This window comes from Prunus mume, linkage group LG3, assembly GCF_029339155.1.
Source record: "Prunus mume cultivar Tortuosa linkage group LG3, ASM2933915v1, whole genome shotgun sequence".
Taxonomy (NCBI): Eukaryota; Viridiplantae; Streptophyta; class Magnoliopsida; order Rosales; family Rosaceae; genus Prunus; species Prunus mume.
In genome coordinates this window covers 5575021-5594476 of record NC_142700.1, presented here as the reverse complement: position 1 = coordinate 5594476, position 19456 = coordinate 5575021, and the positions used below count along the sequence as shown (strand labels likewise).

Sequence of the window (19456 nt, the reverse complement as noted above, 5' to 3'; positions counted from 1 at the left end):
ATGAAATTCATCAGCATAGACATAGCCAGCAAAACTTTGTTGTGAGAAGTCTAATCCGACAGATTTTCTCTAGCATAGACCTATGCCACGAAATTTTGTCGGAGACAGGTGTTTCTTTAGGTTAATAATTTTTTTTCCTTTTTGAAATTAAATAATATCTTAGCGTTATTTAATTATTTTCATTAGTATTAAAAAAAAACTAAAATACTACTTAATTACATATATTAAATAAAAGAAGCTGGATAAAAAACCTAAAGAAACTAGATTTAGTGGTAGGTTCGAGGCTTTGTGAACGGTTTTGGAACAATGTTGGAAAAGTTTGGAAGTTAGGGTGTTTTACTTGGATTTAGAGTTTGGAATACTAAAATAATTTTCTAGGATTTTTAAATGATTGAAACTATTTTTCAATAATTTTGAAGTCCAAAAGTTATTTGAGATAATGAAATATAATTATTTACTATTTATGACGTAATTTATGAATTAATTAAAATATTTAAATACTAATGATTCACTAAATAAATAATAAATAAAACATAATTACTAATTAAAGTAATTAAATAATACTAAGATATTACTTAATTACAATATTAAACTAAAAAACTAATTTTGTACAATATTTTAAAAAATATTGAGTAATTGATGAAATTAATTTAAATATTTAAATACTAATTATTCACTAAAGAAATAATAATTAAAATATAACTACTAATTAAATTAATTAAATAAGGCTAAGATAATTTGATGAAATAATAACTAAGTTGTATATCTATGTTGTCATACTTTGAACTTGAATCGTGTATTGAGATAAGTATGCTGCTACACTGTCTTGAACAATTCCAATTTACAGAGATGGAGATTAAAAAAGAAAGAAAGAGAAGATAAAGAATGCTAGACCAAAAAGGAAAGAAGAGGTAAGAATGTTTGTGGGTTAGTAAATTCTGTCACTTCTGTGGTTTTGGTAAGAAGCTTAAAGGAAAAGCACAGAATAATTTATCCAAAGCAGACTGTACTTAGTTTTCACTAACCTATTTCCATTTCCAATTTCCAAGATCCATTTGACCTTTTCAACTCTGCAGGGAGCTGCACAGTGTTTTGAATGCATTACAGTTTCCGCCATTTTTTTTTAACATTTGCAAATTTTTTCTAGAAGACAACTTTTTTCCATCATATTTTAACCCCCACATGGCATGGCCTGGCCTTTAGCCAATAGCTTTTCCATTTCTTAGCTCAGCAAAGAGCAGTCTCTCACTCACTCTATTGCTTTTTAGGTGCTTTTTTGGTGCCACGAAGCAGCGGACACTTCGAAGCCTGCTCTGAGCTTCTGCCAAAATAATCGAACCCTAGAAATGCTTTACAGTTTCGGTTTTGGTTTTGTAACACCCCAGATCTGAGACATTGTCCAGGTTAATATTTTTCTCTCTATCTCTGTGTTTATTTGTGTCTGTATGTGTGTGTGTGTGTGTGTGTTTGAATTTGTCCTTTGAGTTTCTTTTCTAAGTCCATTGTCCCAGCTTCAGTCGAACTGGGTGCTTGGGTATTTGCTAAGAATCTGCATTTTGTGCTAGATCCAAGTATGATCTTTCACTTACAAGAGCAGAGGTTTTGCTTCTGAAATGTTTTGTCATATGAAGTTTTAGTTGAATTACCCTTTAGTTAGTTGGTGAAAATTGGAGGTGAGGAATGACTCTGAGGCTTTGAGCTTAGTTGAGTAAACGGTGTAAATGTTTACAGAAGTCTTTCATTTTCTCCTATTTTTCTTTTCATTTTCCTCTGCATTTTCTTGGAAACCAAACACAGCGGCTCGAAAAACTTACCCGGCTTTGTTCACTGTTGTTGGAATGTAGCTTTCGGTTGGTGAACTAAAATGGAGGACAATTTAGTGCAATCGGGCGAAGACCCAGCTGAAAAGCCCGGAATGCCAGAGAAACAGGCCTCTGTTCGTTCATCCGAAACTGCAAAAAGAGTTGCCAAAACTGTGAAACCTGGTGCTGCGGTTACATCAAAGGTCTCGGTTCCAACTAGTTCTGTTAGAAAGAAAGTAGACCCCAAAAGTGGTTTGGATCCTAGTTCGAGTGCCAACAAGTCAAGTGTAACTGTGTCTTCCCGGAGTTCAAATTCAGTTCCGGTCGCAAGGCGAAACAGCACTGGAGGTTTGCCTCAGAAGCCAGCAGTCTCCACCACGAGACAGCAAAACAATGCTGCAGCTGCTCCAAGTGCAGTGAAAAAGACCACGGACGCTGTAAGGCGGTCTCTCCCAGAACTTAGGAGGAGTTCATTGCCTTCAGCTGGCACTACTAAATCTTCAACTCGAACCAGTATTTCAGAGGTTAGAAAGTCGGTTCCAGGATCGCCATTAGACCGGAGTCTGAATAAATCAACTGGGTCTCAGGTGACTAAGCAAGAGACTGTCAGGAAACCTTCTGTCAAGCCAGCATTGTCTGTTTCATCTTCATCTTCATCTTCAAGAAGGGTGACGTCTTCATTGGACAGTAGTGCTAGCAGTGGAGTCAGGAAGTCAGTCTCAAAGGTTTCTTCCTCATCAGCCCGATCTCCTACAGTTACTAGTGGACTGAGATCCGGGTCTTTGTCTTCTTCTCTGGATAGAAGTTCTAGTTTATCTGGACGTAGGAAAGCAGCAACTCCTGAAGGACGGGATTCTCGGCTTATAGTCCTTCCAAAGGTGGAAATCAAAGCTGGTGATGATCTGGTAAGCATACTTACTATTTCTTTTACTGTGTCATCTTTCTATTGACCTTGTAAGGCTTTGAAGTGGTGCAAGTAGTCATTCATAGTCTGATATGTTTCAGCTATATATCTTTTGTCAAGTAGTTATTTCATATTTACTATTTCTTTTACCGTGTCAGTCTCAATTTGATTGTGTATAGTAATCTATGTCTTCAGAAATGCGTGCGCTCTGTTTTTAGGTGTTTGATTCAAATGGACTCTGTGTCCATCTTGTTTTGTACTTCTCTTTCTCTCTTCAATAAATTTCTTGTTTCTTATGAAAAAAATTAGCATAGAGATGAACCAAATATATTAGGATTTTGGTAAATAACAGTGTTTTGCAATCTGCATGCTGCCACTGAGGTGTGATAAATGTTTGCTTGTCATATGTTTTTCTAGTTTCAAAAGTTATAGTCTCCTGGAAACGACCTATATGAATTCCCAAGTCCGTAGAGATTGAGCGGTTACGAAGGGAAACTAATTGACGACCAAGGAAACAGACCAATCTGTACATCTGAAGTGGAAGAGATGCAATTTTATCCTTCCAAAATAAGAAAGAGTAAATAGAATATGGAAGTCCTTTATCTTTAAATGTTATTATAAAGTTCTCAGAGATGTCCTAGGCAAATTACAAGCGACTAAATGATAGAATAGACTTTGAAAAGGCATTTGGAGAAAACCCTATTAAACACAACAATGTTATTATGGGTGACCTGCTATTACGATACGATATAAAAACTTATGCATTGAATAGTCCTCATGACTCTTTGTGGTATGTGTGCCTGTTATTCCTCTTCATTCTCACATGCGCTTCATTGGGTACCTTATTTGATTTGTATCTATTATCATGACTCTTTGTGGTATGTGTGCCTGTTATTCCTCTTCATTCTCACACGCACTTCATTGGGTACCTTATTTGATTTGTATCCATCATCATCATCGTGTTTTTTTTTTTTCGATTGCATGTCTACTCCATGCTGTTGGAGATGAGTACTTGTAAAACATTATCATATCTTCCATTCTGTACTTATTACTGCCCATATTACTCTTTGTAACAGAGGTTAGATCTTAGAGGTCACAGAGTTCGCAGTCTCAAGGCTAGTGGGTTGAACTTGTCACCAAATTTAGAGGTAAACTGATTTCTTATGAATGATTTGCTGTTTATTGAAGAGAGTTTTGCCATCTACCTAACTAGATGCCTTGTCAAATTCTTTTTTCGTCTCCTTAAATGTTTTTCCTTTTAAGTGATTATAGTTGTTCCTTTAAATGATGCTCCTACTTGGCAGTTTGTTTATCTCAGAGACAATCTCTTGTCTATGTTGGAGGGAGTTGAAATACTGACACGAGTAAAGGTTTGTTAATCAGACTTAAAAGGTTTCCTTCCACATGTTCGAATATTTAGTAATCTACTAAATTACAAAGTTATTTATTTATTATTATGCACATGATAAGCATGTAAACCATGTTTGCAGATTTGCAAATAACTAGCTCTGTAATGGTTGATAGTACTTCTATTTTCAGGTTCTTGATTTGAGTTTCAATGATTTCAAAGGGCCTGGATTTGAACCTCTTGAAAATTGCAAAGTCTTACAGGTTTGTGTTTCACGTATATTAATCTTTGAGTTTCTATAAATCAAAGAATACAGAGATCCATTTGTTAAGGTTCTGAATTTTTAACATGTGTAGCAACTTTATCTTGCTGGAAATCAAATCACGTCACTTGCAAGCCTCCCTCAGCTCCCTAATTTGGAGGTAAGGCCTCGTGAATAGTTTTCTGTTGCTGATGTGCTATGGAAGTTTGCTATTTATATTGACTTCCTGGATTGGTCTTAGTGGTAATAATCTTAACATATAGTATGTATCTTTGGTTTCTTTTTCCTTGTATAGTTTCTCTCTGTTGCTCAAAATAAATTGAAGTCCCTTACGATGGCAAGCCAACCTCGACTACAGGTTTGTTGTTTTAGTACCATGCAACTTGTTGCTCTTTCCCCTGTCCCCAGTGTTTGAATTAAGTACTTATGATTTCCAACAGGTATTAGCTGCCAGCAAAAACAAAATTTCCACGCTGAAGGGTTTCCCGTATTTACCAGTACTTGAGGTTAGTTTTGAAATGCGTTAGACATTTCCCCCCAAGTTGTCTTGTGTGGCTTGGCACATTTAATGTCATAGAGACTAGCTGTGGTGATTTCTGGGTGAAATTCAGTGTGATTACATCGCATATTCACAGGAAAGGGATTTATCTGACTCAGGGATGTAAACTCACATGTTGTACTTTATTTTCTTGTGCCACAGCATTTACGAGTGGAGGAGAATCCCATACTTAAAATGCCTCATCTAGAAGCAGCTTCCATTTTGCTTGTTGGTCCTACCTTAAAAAAGTTCAATGATAGAGGTATCTTGTAGAACAATTGTGGTTTGGTTTCAGCATCTCAACTTTGTTCACCTGTTCTCTGTTCTTATGTTTCTCTCTCTCTCTCTCTCTCTCTCTGTATCTGTATATATATTGTATTTATATATACTTTGGTATGTATATGAGCTTTTACCCTTTATTTGTATTCTAGTTCTTGCTTTAATATTTTTATATCACTATAGTGTGTTCTTACAAGTTTATTTGAATATTTTTCAGATCTTTCCCGAGAAGAGGTAGCAATTGCAAAGCGTTATCCTGCACACACATCTTTGTGCATTAGAGATGGTTGGGAGTTTTGTCGTCCAGAGCATGCAACAGGTGTGTACTTTGACTTCTTTTATTCTGTTATTTTGCAAATTCAGTTCCTGCACAATAATTGTGTGCAGAGTTTATTTTGTTTTGAATGGATAAGTTGTTGTTGGAAGTAAAAGGTTTGAATGGATAACTTACTGTCTTTCATAATTGCTTTTGGATATACGAGTCGCTTTTGATAAGGGGACTGGAATTCTGTTGGTTTATCATGTATTATGCTTCATTAAATCATAGTATATTCAAATGCATGAATAATGTTAGTCACGACTCATGAGCTGCTGGCATTTGCCCTTGGAATGAACTTATAGTGTTCTGTGTGTATGTATGTCTAAAGAGAAGTACGTATTTTGGGAGAGTTCTTTATAGGCTATATTTTATGATTGGAGTGCTGCTGTATTTTAGTTTCCAGTTTGGCTGCTGTCATGTTATGTTTAGCCCTGTTTTGCAGTTGTAGTTGATACTCTAGTTAGACCAGTAAAGTCTCCTGTATTGTATTGTTCTTTATACTAATGATAGTATGTTTCTATGAAAAAGTATTATAGATTATTCTCTTTCTACTATTTTGAGGGATATGGCAGCAGTGGTTATTTGAGGGTTGGGGGGTATGTTGTTTCAGTGGTTTATTGGCTTGTTCCTCCCTGTTAGTTTGGGAGGGGTTGGTGTTGTTTGTTTCTTTTTGTGTTGTTGTTGTTCTTCGGTTGTGGTTGCCTTATCCACCTCCGTGTTCTTTGCTTAATAAATTTCGTTTCTTCTCGAAAAAAAAAATGAAAAAGTATTAAATGTGTCTCTTGTACAGACTCAACTTTTCGCTTTCTAGTTGAGCAATGGAAGGATCATTTGCCTCCGGGCTTCCTTGTCAAGGAGGCCTCTGTTGAGAAGCCATTTGAAGAAGATACTTGTCGCTGCCAGTTCACTTTTGTGCAAGAGAACACTTTGGGAGTTGATCCACAATTAATCTTAAAGTACCAATGGTTTGTAGGAGAAAGAACTCCGTCCAATTTCACCATTATTCCTGATGCCACAGGAGAGGTAATTGAATCTTTCAGTATGTCCAATGTTTTTGATCTTTCGAGTGGCAATTGATTCTACTTCGAATCTTATTTTGAGCTGATAATGCCTTGAACATAGGTCTACTGGCCTAAGCATGAGGATATTGGTAAAATTTTGAAAGTGGAGTGTAGTCCGGTATTAGGAGAAATGGAGTACCCTTCTATTTTTGCTATATCTTCACCAGTTTCACCAGGTAAATTTTGTATCTTTTTCATTGGAAATAAATAGCATAATTTATAAATTCCTCCTATTGTACTTTTTTCCAGGATGTAAGTCTGAAATATCCTCATCTGTTAGCTGTAGAACACTGTGGAATTTGTCTTTGCAGATTCACTTATTTGCATGAAAGCATAAAATTGTGCATCTATTGAGAGAAGATAATGTCATTTGAATATGGAGATAAGTTATAAACATAGTGGCCGTTATGCAGTCTGTCTAACAAATAATTCCTTGCGGACAGCATGATTGCCAACAAAGTGAGAAAGAAGTATACTCCAGTCACATTTTGATATTGATGTATACAGTTGAAAGGAGAAACATATAACCTTGACTACGTAGTGCATGCATTGTCTTAGTATCTTTCATTGACATATTGCTGGGTAGTGTAGATTGGGGATAGTGTAATATACAAAAGAAATTCTATATTTTGCCACTGTATTTCCATGTTAAAAATTCATCTTGAAGCATGCTTGCTTATTGGGATAGTTTTATATGGTGCAAGGAACTATTTTCATTCTAATGATTATTCTCTTGCGCAGGAAGTGGAATTCCCAAGGTTGTGAACCTTGATGTTCGTGGAGATCTGGTGGAGGGAAATACTATTAAAGGCCATGCAGAGGTAGCTTGGTGCGGCGGCACTCCAGGGAAAGGTGTTTCTAGGTGAGACTGCCTCTTGAAATGGTTCATGTACATGTATATATAGAAAACTGTGGATATCCATAGCTTGATATACATTTTTGGCCAATTCCGAAGTAGTTTAAGATTTTCGGTATAGTGATACTTTAACATGGTATTAGAGCTATTTTTTCAAGGGGTCTTGTGTTCCTATCCTCTCATCTGCCACCCCACCAGTTGTTTTCTAACTTTATATACTGCAGGGTAGGGTTGCACAAATATGTTTCTCTGTTTGTCTCTCCACATATAGGATGAGGCTGCAAATCAAGAGAGTTTTAGCTTGATATGCATTGTTGGTCTATTCCTTAAGCTTTTGGTGTAAAATGGTAGTCTAGCATATGTACATGTATATGTATTATGCTTTTTCCTGTACAAGAAAATAAAATAACAAAAACATCCATCATATTTTTCAGTTGGTTGAGGAGAAAATGGAACAGCAGTCCTGTGGTTATTGCTGGAGCTGAAGATGAGGAGTACAGACTGACCATAGATGATATTGATTCAAGTTTGGTTTTTATGTACACACCAGTGACAGAAGAAGGTGCCAAAGGAGAACCTCATTATAAATACACCGATTTTGTAAAATCAGGTACGTAAGTCATACAACTCTTGTGAAGATAGTGTACATAACTTTTGCAGTATGACCATGTCAAATATACAATTACATTGCCTTGCTTAATTGGACAAGTTACTTCTTATGCTTTTGCTTCCTTTTTTTTAAAAACACAAACATGAATTAATATCAATTTGTTTTTCCATCCTGTGTGTTGGAATTAGTGTTGGAGCTGCTGTGTCTTAAATCTTTATCTGGTGTATGTTTGTTTGAACATCTCCAGTGCAGGTTTTTTAATTTTTTATTTTTATAAGAGCTGGTTCAGGTTTTAGTTAGACCATCATGTAGCTAAACTGTAGCATTTGTTTCCATGGTTTATAATAGATTCAATGAGGCAGTTTTCTCCCTCCTTTATTCACTGCATTTTCTGTTAGTTCCAAAATAATATGGTTAGGATATTAATTATTCATGTTCATTGGTGGCAGCCCCTCCATCGGTCAATAACGTTCACATTGTTGGAGATGTTGTTGAAGGCAGTACCATCAGAGGAGTTGGTGATTACTTTGGAGGAAGAGAGGGTCCCAGCAAGTTTGAATGGTTATGTGAGCATAGGGACACTGGGTTAGTATACTTTAGTCATATGTCGCCATGAATATGCTTTCCTAATTTGGTTTTTGATCGTATTTCTCCATTTGGGTTCCTCTTAATTTTGTTCCCTAGATACTTTTTTCAATTTTTCCCTCTTATTATTATTATTTATTTATTTCTATATGTACTTTTCTCCTGATATATTGAACTTAATTTGCTCACTTGAGCTTCCCACCCCCTTGTTTTTTCTAATGGCTTTCCTTGACAGAGACTTCGTTTTGGTATCAACTGGTACATCTGAGTATACTTTGACCAAGGAAGATGTTGGCCATCGCTTGGCTTTTGTGTATATACCTATTAATTTTGAAGGTTAAATACGATTACCTTTTCTTTAGGAACATTCTTTATGCAGTAACAATGTGGCTTACTAATGAATTTTCATTTAACAAAATGTTGGTGCTTGTTTTTTTAGGCCACGAAGGGGAGTCTCTTTCAATACTGTCTGATGTGGTGAAGCAAGGTATTTTGAATAATGTCAACAATCTTAAAGCTAAATTTGGTTTATGTTCTTGAGAAAAAAAAAACAAGCGTTGTTTAAGTTACTGTCATTTTACTTGTGAAAGTATTCTGGCTGTTTATTATTGTTGATTACTGTTGTGATGCATATGGTTGGACCATGCGTCTAATTTGGTTTTATGATGTTGGTGTGCTGTTACCGACTTCCTGTTGTTTTAATATTTTTTTCTTTGCCCAATTCCAGCGCCTCCAAAGGTAATAAATTTGAAGATAATTGGTGATCTAAGGGAGAACAGTAAGATTACTGCAACTGGTACTGTCACCGGAGGAACTGAAGGGTCTAGCAGAGTACAGTGGTATAAAACAAGTTCTTCTATTTTGGATGGTGAGAAAGGTCTTCAAGTGTTGAGCACATCCAAGATTGCAAAGGTCTGCGATCCTATATTCTTTGAACATATGAATTCAATAATCCTTAAATTGAAAGCTTTCATATGCGATGCAAATTGTCCATTGATGGTACCTCTGTTTAGGCGTTTCGCATACCCTTAGGAGCTGTTGGGTATTACATTGTTGCAAAATTTACTCCCATGACTCCAGACGGAGAATCTGGTGAACCAGCATATGTTGTATCAGATAGAGCAGTTGAGAGTAAGTACATCTACTTTGCATGTGTTTGTGTGTATAAAAGTATTTAAAATGTCAGCCAATAAGTTGAAATATCAGCCTATATTTAGGCTTTTTGGCACCACTATATATAAAGAGTGGTGGAAGGTGTAACATTCTCCTTGTCATCGAAATGTCTACGGCATTCTACCACAATTATGGCCTTTCACTGTCTTTGTGAAAACTGCCCTTGGTTTTGTGAAATTTACTGTACTTTCACAGAGATTTTAGTAAATCAATATGCATGTTTTATAAAACTTTTCAAACCCAGTTGCTGATTTCAATGTCTGGATTTGAAGCAGCTGCAATGTTGATAAGAAGCAAGTTACTTACTATCACCGCCCATTAATGAAGCCCTAATTCTGTTTGTGTATAACTAACTCTCATCCTGCTTCTTGCAGCTCTGCCTCCAAGCTTGAATTTCTTATCGATTACTGGAGATTACACCGAAGGTGAAATATTGACGGCATCATATGGTTACATTGGTGGTCATGAAGGAAAAAGTATTTATAGCTGGTATCTTCATGAGGTATATACACCTTTATCAAATTTATGGAAAACCTGATGTAATGCTTGATCCATTGGAGGCCTGATAACTGTCTTACATATTTTGAACTGATTTATTTACCCAGAAAGGAGAGAGAATATATTACAGTAGGTTGCATATACACTTTTTGCATTGGGTTCCAGTACCAGTACACATATCCAAAATGTTAGATGTAGATAATATTTTGTCTTCTCTAGGACTGGTAACACAAAGACATTCTAGACTAGTATCCCATATTTCTGGATAGCGAGAAATAACAGAATCTTCAATGATAGGAGGGAGGAAATGGATTTCATATAGGAAAGGAAGAGGTTGTTTTATGTCCTTGTGGATATCAACATCAAAGAATTTCAGGGATCACTTTAATTAGTCTTGATTGGCGCGAGTTATGAACTAGTTTATAATGGTTTTCTAGTAATTTTCTGCGTAACCTTTTGTAGTCATAGATGAAACCTTGTCCATCTTTTCCTGAACTCCTTTTTCTTATACCATAGCATGTAAGAAGGTCACCTTTGTTTTAGTGCTGAGCAGAATGCTAGGTGATATAAGGAGGACTTATAATTAGTTGTTTTCCTGGGAATCAACAGGTTGAAACTGACTCTGGATCTCTAATACCTGAGGTTAACGGGATTCTTCAGTATCGTATTGCAAAAGATGCAATTGGTAAATTCATTTCATTCCAATGTACCCCAGTGCGTGATGATGGGATTGTGGGTGAGCCAAGAACATGCATGGGCCAGGAACGTGTTCGCCCTGGTAATTTTGTTCTCTTGTGTCATGACATTTGTTGTGGTGATTATTGCTTATGTTTGTTTTTGTCAAGTGGAAAATAAATACGTTGTATGATGATCTCCTGTTGGTTTCAATTGAATGTGTGCAAAATGCCATATAATTTTCGTTGTGGAGATGTACAAACTATGATAGATAGCTCTGCATGCTTATTTATATATTTTGTTGTCAAGTCATTCTTATGAAGCATGCTACTTGATAATTAGGGAGCCCTAGATTGCTTTCTCTACAAATCATTGGGAATGCCACTGAAGGAACTACACTTAGTGTTGACAAAAAATATTGGGGTGGTGAAGAGGGAGATTCAGTTTTCTACTGGTTTCGGGTAATTTCATTCAACTTTGTGCTGTTAGTAAGATATCTTCTCTTCTCAATTTGCAAAATGCTGGTTGGGTTCACAGAACCTTGTACATGTAATTTACATTATCTTAGAATGTCGCAATTCCTTGAAAAACCACTGTCTATGAGTTTATTTGCTTTGGTTGCTTTAGATGCAATATTTGATTAAAGAAATGTGATGTATTATTGGCAGACTACTTCAGATGGAACACAAACTGAAATTAGGGGTGCAACAACTGCTTCATACATGCTCTCAATTGATGATATTGATTTCTTTATCTCAGTATCATGTGAGCCTGTCAGAAGTGACTGGGCTCGTGGTCCTACTGTTCTATCCGAACAAATTGGTCCTGTAATAGCTGGTAATGAGTTTATTTCTTGTAATCTTTACTCATAATGGTAGGATTCTAATGAAGGTTTCTAGTTCTTTTTTTCCCTTTTCCCACTTTGACTTGCGTACTGGGCTGCCAGTAATAAATAATATAGTCATATAAGCTTGACAGGTACATTGTGGTGCTGATTAATGCCTTTTCATCTTTCCAGAATAAAATTATAAAATAGATATGGTGTTAATTTTTGAATTCGGATTGCAGGCCCCCCAACTTGTCGGTCTTTGGAGTTTCTTGGTTCAGTGACAGAAGGGCAACGTTTGAGCTTTATTGCTTCTTATAGTGGAGGGTCAGACTTCCTTTATATATATTTTTCTTATTGTTATTATTATTTTCTTCTCTCTTTAAATAAACGTGGAACTTTAGTATTGTGACTGTTCCCACACTGGATGTCATTGTTTTTCATTCAGCGAGAAAGGAAATTGCTCCCATGAATGGTTTAGAGTGAAACGAAATGGTGTCAAGGAGAAATTGAGTACAGAGGGTGAGTTCTATAGAGTAATTAGATGAGACATATTTCACATCCATGGAAATTACATTTATATGGTACTTTTCTCTTGGCAGATTTTCTGGATTTGACCCTTGATGATGTGGGAACATGTATTGAACTTGTTTACACTCCTATGCGCAAAGATGGGATGAGAGGGAATCCAAAGAAAATACAATCTGATGTGGTTGCTCCTGGTTAGTTAATTTATTATGAAGAATTCTGCAGTTTTGATGCAGTTTGGACGATCAATTGTTAAAATCTTTTAGGATGATGAGTAATGTATCTCATTCTAGTAGTATTTCTCAACAGTGTCAACATGATCGAAAGTCAAAAGATTTCAATAGAAAGCAGATTCTTCTTGAGCAATTTAATAATCATGAAAAGAAGCAAGTTTATGTTTTGTTACTGAAAACATTTTCATTTTTACCATCAAAATGTATTTACTGTATTCAACAGTAGTGTCACATAATTCAAAGCTAACCCAGTTCCATTTCCAACCAAAAATGCTTTTTCATGTTCAATATTTGCCAGAATTAAAATGCAGAAAGCACAGGTAGTTTCCATAATGAAGCATTCCCGCAAAAACCTCATCAATAGATATGCCTCAATTGGGATACCTTTTGGAACAGATAAAAGACTCTCTCTCTCTCTCTCTCTCTTATAAGATAAGGAATCAATTTTGTGCTTCTATTGTAGTTCTTTTTAAAATTCTACAATTCTGTCCTATGCTAGCAACTGATGAACATCAGGGTAATATTATAACTGCTTAGCATTTTTAGAATTGATGCTGTAGCTTGCTGTTTGTCTGGATATTTTCCTTGGAATGTACAATAATATACTGAATCACATCCATAATTTTACCAGTATCCATTTCTTTTGTTTTCATTTCATTTTAGAATTCTTATTTAAACTTGACAAATGCAATTTTTGCTTCTTGCAACAGCTGATCCTGTAGGACTGGAGCTTGAAATTCCTGATTGCTGCGAGGATGATAATTTAGTCCCAAGAAAAACATATTTTGGTGGAGAGGAAGGTGTTGGAGAATATATTTGGTACAGAACAAAGAATAAGCTGCATGGATCTGCATTGCAGGATATATCTAATGCATGTGAAGATGTTGTTATATGTGGTAAAACATTGTAAGTTCTGTTGCTGGGATGTGTTTTCTCATGTTTCAAAATCTGTTTTTCCATTTTTGAAAGGATGTATGTGAATGGTTTGCAAATATGGCAGAACATACACGCCAGTACTTGAAGATGTTGGGGCTTATTTGGCCTTATATTGGCTCCCCACTCGTTCTGATGGCAAATGTGGAAAGGCACTAGTTGCAATTTGCAACTTTCCAGTTGCACCAGGTAACTAAGTTCTAAATCTTAATTTACATAATCATAAGTTCATTTTCTCTGTATCTGCTATCTAATACTGTTGGCCTCTGGCCTAGGTTATACCAAGGCATTCATATATCTGTTTCATTTTGCTATCAAAGAAACACATCACTTGATTTTTTATCTTGTTCTTTGACATCTGACATGTTTAGTGAATTAATGCTGCAGCTCTTCCTGTGGTTTCTAATGTTCGAGTGAAGGAGTTGGCTCTTGGTGTTTATTCTGGAGAAGGAGAGTACTTTGGTGGATATGAAGGATCAAGCCTGTTTAGCTGGTATAGAGAAACTAATGAAGGAACTATCGTTCTTATTAATGGGGCCAACTCTAACACTTATGAAGTCACTGATGCAGACTACAACTGCCGTTTATTGTTTGGGTAAAAGTTCTGTCTTGCTTCCTTTGGAGTCATGCAAAGTAGTCTTTTCTTGTTTACTATTTTTGACCGGGGAGTAGATGGGGTCAAGCAAAATACCATCTACTTGAAGATAGTTTATGGAGTGGTTTTTTTTTTTTCTTGTAAGAATGCTGAGACTTTTCATCAGAAATTGCTTCCCCCTAACAAAAGAAAAAAGTTAAGCAAAAGAAGTATTGGTGTTCTGCCAGTATTTACTTGAAAGCTGCTGCATTTTATTTGTTTGTCTTTATTAGAAAAATTTGTTAACATTAAATTACTTCCTGTACACAGTAAAGGAAAATCTTATTTTGTAAAAGAGTGGTGTTAAAACTTCCTTGCAATGTTCCTACAAAAAAACAAATCATAACAATGTGGAGGAATGGAACAATGGGTGTTTCTACGATGAGGTGAAGGAAGTGGATTTGTTTTGGGATAGATTTAGATTTTGTGGCTTCTCTCTGGGCGTCTTTGTCAAAAGCATCTTAGGGATGCTACCCAAATGCAGAACCAACTAATGAAGTGTGGCATATCACTCATTGTGAGTACTAGCAAGATTCTCTTAACATCAAAACTCTCAAACTTTTACAAGTTTAGGAAGGATCTCAAACTTTTAAAAGTTTAGGAGACCTTCGTTTTCAATCTTGTCTACATTGCTTTTTCATCCTACATAATCTTTACATGGGGCAAGAAACACAGATTTTGATAACTTTTTATAGTGCTTTGTACAATCATTCCCATACCTATCACATCCTTGGGAAGGAAACACATTCAATTATTGATCATTGGGTTTTAAACTTTCCTACACACTTGCATGTCCAATCTATTACTCAGTAGTTACTTTTTTGTTAGTTATATATACGTATGCATGTAGAGTTTTTTGGATGAATATGTAGAAATATATATCCTAAGAAACTTTTCCATATGCATCTCATAGATACACACCAGTTCGTTCAGATTCGGTGGTTGGAGAACTGAGGTTGTCTGAGACGACTGACATTATTCTTCCAGGTAGAAAGTCCCTTTTGAATGCTTCTGACCTTCGATATGTATTTGTTGACGTGCATTTTTTCCTTCGTCTGTTTTCTGGACTCTGGACATGTGTTGGAAAGGAAGAAAAAATTTATGGTCTGGATATGGTTTGTTATTTGTCTTACATGGTAAAGATTAAAAAACCATTTTAAATTGAATTTGGATATGGCATTAACCTCCAGAGCTTCCAAGACTAGAGATGCTTGCTCTCACTGGAAAGGCAATCGAAGGTGATGTTCTTACAGTTGTTGAAGTGATCCCGGAGAGTGAGAATCAACAACTTGTGTGGAACAAGTACAAGAAAGATGTCAGATATCAATGGTATGGTGTAATTTTCAGTAATCCACACCACGATTGCATTCAAATATCTTTGCAGTACTATCACTTTTAAGGGCTCAATATTTCATTTCTGTTCAGTTGCAAAAAAAGATTCAGAAATACATGCTGTAAAAGTTAAACATGATGACAAATTACATTTGCATTTGCATCATTTGGACTTTTTGGCTTTCAGCTGGATATTTGATTCCTTTTTGGTTTTTTGTTTTTCAAGAGACATCCCTGAATCTGTTGCTTTATAAGGACTTATCTTAAATGGGAATTCGACTTTTTACAACGATCTGGTAACATTTTGTTCTGGTAATCAAACGGCTAGTTTTGAATCCTTTGATTTGCAAGTGGCGTGCAGCTTTCTGTTCTCATCCAGGATTTCTAGTGTCATATAACTTTTAAACTTGAACATGCATCCAATTTACTGATTTTTTTTAAAATTCTTATTTCAAGTTTATTAGCTCTTACTATTTCATTTTGTTCATTATATGACACAAAGGGATGCTGCAGGTATTTTTCTTCAAAAGTGGGAGATGAAAAAACCTTTGAGCTATTACCTGCTCAGCATTCTTGCTCCTACAAGATGCGACTAGAAGATGTTGGACGGTGTCTAAAATGTGAATGCATTGTGACTGATGTGTTTGGAAGGTCAACTGAGCCTGTATATGCTGAAACTGGACCTATTTTACCAGGTATTTCCTTTCCAAACTCAAGGACTACACTCTTGGTTTTAAACATAGTTATGTTTCTTCCATCCATTAGTTTAGTCCTTCAGTTTGATGATTTTCCTGGGTTCCTGAAGCATATAAACTGGAGATTAATAAGAAGGGCTTTTAAGCCAATCTATTCATGAATTGAAATATGAAGCGTTTGGAAGTTGTTAAATTGACCTGGACTCCATATTATTGCTTCTGACCATATTCACTTTCTGAATGGTTGGATGTAATAATATTGTTATTTCCTGTATTATGAAGCCTCATTCCTTCCATATATTTTATTTCTGTGTATCTGTAGGGATCCCTAGAATAGATAAGCTGGAGATTGAAGGGAGGGGTTTCCACACCAACTTATATGCTGTACGTGGCAATTATAGTGGAGGGAAGGAAGGCAAAAGTAGAATCCAGTGGCTCAGATCAATGGTTGGAAGTCCTGATCTTATCTCTATACCAGGTATTGTTAAGTCATTGAGTTTCTCTTTTATAACCTTAGGTGTACACATTGGTGACAAGATGTGTCATCTTGTCCTGAGAGTTCCAAGGAGGCTTTGTAGCTTACAATATATCTTTAGAAACTTATAATAATACTGTATTTGTTACCTGATTCACTTTTCCTTTCAACAAGTCTTACAGCTTACAGCATTTCTTTGTGATGGTAAATACGCTAGCTAATATTTTGATTTCCTGAATAATATTAATTCTTTATAGGAACTTTCTGAATAACATTATCATATGATTTATTTTTCCACTGTGCAATACTTAAATGAAAAATTTTACTTGCAGGGGAGGTAGGGAGAATGTATGAGTCTAATGTTGACGATGTAGGGTATAGGCTTGTTGCCATTTACACTCCAGTAAGAGAGGATGGTGTTGAAGGGCAACCTGTTTCTGCATCAACAGAGCCTATTGCAGTTGGTAATTTAAGAATCTCATCTCTCTCTCTCTCTCTCTCTCTCTCTCTCTCTCTCTCTCTCTCTCTCTCTCTCTGTGTTTTTTGGGACCCATCTCTTATCACTTTTAATTAAAATAGACTTTGAATTGTTGTTGCAATAAAGCTTTCACAGGAAAAGAGAAATCATTTCTATGTTATTTCCAAAATCTTGTTCTTACAGTAGAGCAGGGGCCAGATTAATGAGTACTGCTACACCCACCAAAATTATCATCTAAATTTTTTAACCAAGTAATGTGCCAGTGTTTCATTTCTTCAAATTCGGGCCAACATATCAACTTTGGTGACTCTAGCATTATTGCTAGCTTAATACTAGACATAAATGACCCCTAAACTGCTCCTTTGATCACTTCTTAGGTCTCTAGAAACATTTAATTACTCTTGTATATTTTTCATACTACTCATTAAGTCCTTTAGATCATAATTATTGCTTCTATGGGAACTAGAAAACACCCTTGGACAATTTGACTAACTTTAGACATTTCACTATCCCTTTTTATGCATCACAAGTTCATTAGTAGTGTTTTAAACTTTTTCTACCTCTAATGTTGTCCAATATTATTTTTCCTTGCTCTGCTTTTCTGCTCTTGCATGTGGGAGGCTGATATCTTCTTACCAATTCTAGCCTGAGAAGGTTGTGTTCAAATCTATAAGAACCCAACTTTATAAATTTTGCATTGATTGTCATGCAGAGCCTGATGTTCTTAAAGAAGTGAAGCAGAAGCTTGATATTGGATCTGTGAAGTTTGAGGTCTGGCATTGTCTTTAATGTAGTATTTTAGAATTGTTTGTCGCGAAAACCATTTCTAACCACACTGAATGTATTTGGTACAGACATTGTGTGACAAGGACCAATCTACGAAAAAGGTTGTCATTTAATATTCTCTTTCTACATCTGTAATTAATCTGCCCTCTGTTAGAATGCTTAAAAATTTAATTGTTTGACTATTTGTTATTTTTCTTATTGCAGGCTCCTGCAGTGGGAAGTCTCGAGAGAAGAATCCTTGAAGTCAATAGAAAAAGAGTCAAGGTCGTAAAGCCTGGTTCTAAGACTTCTTTCCCAACCACTGAAATTCGTGGAAGTTATGCGCCTCCGTTTCATGTAAGTTTTTGTTACTAACTTTCTATACATGCTTCTAATCCAGTTTGCTTTTCAAATTGTTAGATGTTTGGAATGTTGACCACCCAGGACATGTTGTTGTTTCAACAATGTAGCATAACATTGTTGAAATTCTATATCATAATCATATGACAATTTTAATATTTTGGATAGGGCTGATCTTTTATCTACAGATTCATCCTGCTCCAGTTGGTGTTGACCACATCTGTAATATAAAAAAGATCTAGAATTTTATTACGTTGTTTCCTTATTTCAAAAGTCCCCACTTGACAGTTTTACTTTTTCTTTGTCGGAATATAATAATGCAATAAAAGAGTATTTTTGGATGAACTTTTTTCACCATTCACCTTCAGTTCTACAGAACATAGGCATGTTAATCAGATTCCTTATACAGTTGACGTATTGGGAGAAATTGTCCCATTCTACTTAGATTTCTCCCCTACCTATAATTTGGCTAGATGGCTGGATTTCTGGAGGGGGATCGATCTATCACTCTTTTTTTTACTTCTTTTGGTTCCTTTTCGTTTTCCCTCCTGCTTTTTTGCATTGTATTCCTTTATAATGGAAACTGAAAGGTGGAGAGTGTACAGGTGGAGCTGTTTCGAAATGACCAGCATCGTCTCAAAATCGTAGTGGACAGTGAGAATGAGGTAGACTTAATGGTGCAGTCGAGGCATCTTCGAGATGTTATTGTGCTTGTGATCAGAGGCCTTGCTCAGAGATTCAATAGTACATCCCTCAATACTCTCCTAAAAATAGAGACATAATATGTAAGGTGAACCTGCACCAGTATGGTAGTCTATTATCAATCTGAGTGTTTTTGAGTGAGCAAGTGATCCCATCTCTCTTTCTATTCCCCCCATTTTTTTCTTCCTTAATTCATGATTACAATGTCTGTGTATGTCTGAAAAAAAAGGTGCAGTGGTCAAGGGATTACGAGTGTCACAATTATTGTATATTATAACATCGATGATAATGTCGACATTATTCAATTAATGATAGTATTATTATTTGGTTTTCCTTTTTCAGAAGGTTAATATTATTAGGTTGATTGCATAAAATACCGAATTGTTTCGCTTGTATTTTGGTTCTCCCATAGGTCAAGGCTGGGCAGCTTTACTGTGAACTTCACTCATAAGCAAATGCCTGCTGCTGTCTGATAGCTGATGTAAAAAGTGGTTGGTGCCCCGTTTGGGATTGCTTTTTTTGGTCAAAAACTTGCTTAACTTTAAAGTTACAACCCGATTATTTTAAAGCTTGCAACAAATTTGA

The 19456-nt window shown here is 35.8% G+C and overlaps 1 protein-coding gene across 4 annotated transcripts; it reads left to right on the top strand.

The window, feature by feature from the left end:
- The first annotated feature begins 1039 nt into the window (after positions 1-1039).
- Positions 1040-19215, top strand: AIR9 (Outer arm dynein light chain 1 protein). 4 transcript variants are annotated; one of them, XM_089049015.1, is made up of 39 exons: positions 1322-1403; positions 1566-1673; positions 1845-2707; positions 3783-3854; positions 4011-4076; positions 4246-4317; positions 4411-4476; positions 4612-4674; positions 4757-4822; positions 5017-5116; positions 5351-5452; positions 6243-6475; positions 6575-6689; positions 7255-7375; positions 7804-7979; positions 8429-8564; positions 8800-8900; positions 9004-9051; positions 9292-9476; positions 9578-9695; positions 10112-10239; positions 10845-11013; positions 11253-11371; positions 11579-11747; positions 11979-12063; positions 12185-12258; positions 12339-12458; positions 13208-13403; positions 13498-13619; positions 13818-14025; positions 14978-15051; positions 15255-15393; positions 15910-16091; positions 16414-16569; positions 16899-17030; positions 17757-17815; positions 17899-17931; positions 18035-18166; positions 18775-19215. In XM_089049015.1, exons 3-39 carry the CDS (start codon positions 1865-1867, stop codon positions 18949-18951), a joined length of 5157 nt encoding a protein of 1718 aa, XP_088905141.1. In that variant the 5' UTR covers positions 1322-1403; positions 1566-1673; positions 1845-1864; the 3' UTR covers positions 18952-19215. The 4 variants fall into 4 exon arrangements, with proteins under 4 accessions (XP_008225584.2, XP_088905143.1, XP_088905141.1 ...); XM_008227362.2 differs by lacking the exon at positions 1566-1673 and having other exon boundaries at positions 1040-1403; XM_089049016.1 differs by lacking the exon at positions 1322-1403 and having other exon boundaries at positions 1566-1703.
- Positions 19216-19456: the final 241 nt, after the last annotated feature.

Bases quoted from the DNA above. Each gene is read 5' to 3' on its own strand.
- AIR9 (XM_008227362.2), top strand. From the start codon at position 1,865: ATGGAGGACAATTTAGTGCAATCGGGCGAAGACCCAGCTGAAAAGCCC. The intron at 6,690-7,254 runs GTAAATTTTGTA...TCTCTTGCGCAG, and splicing joins ATCTTCACCAGTTTCACCAG to GAAGTGGAATTCCCAAGGTT. The intron at 12,459-13,207 runs GTTAGTTAATTT...TTCTTGCAACAG, and splicing joins ATCTGATGTGGTTGCTCCTG to CTGATCCTGTAGGACTGGAG.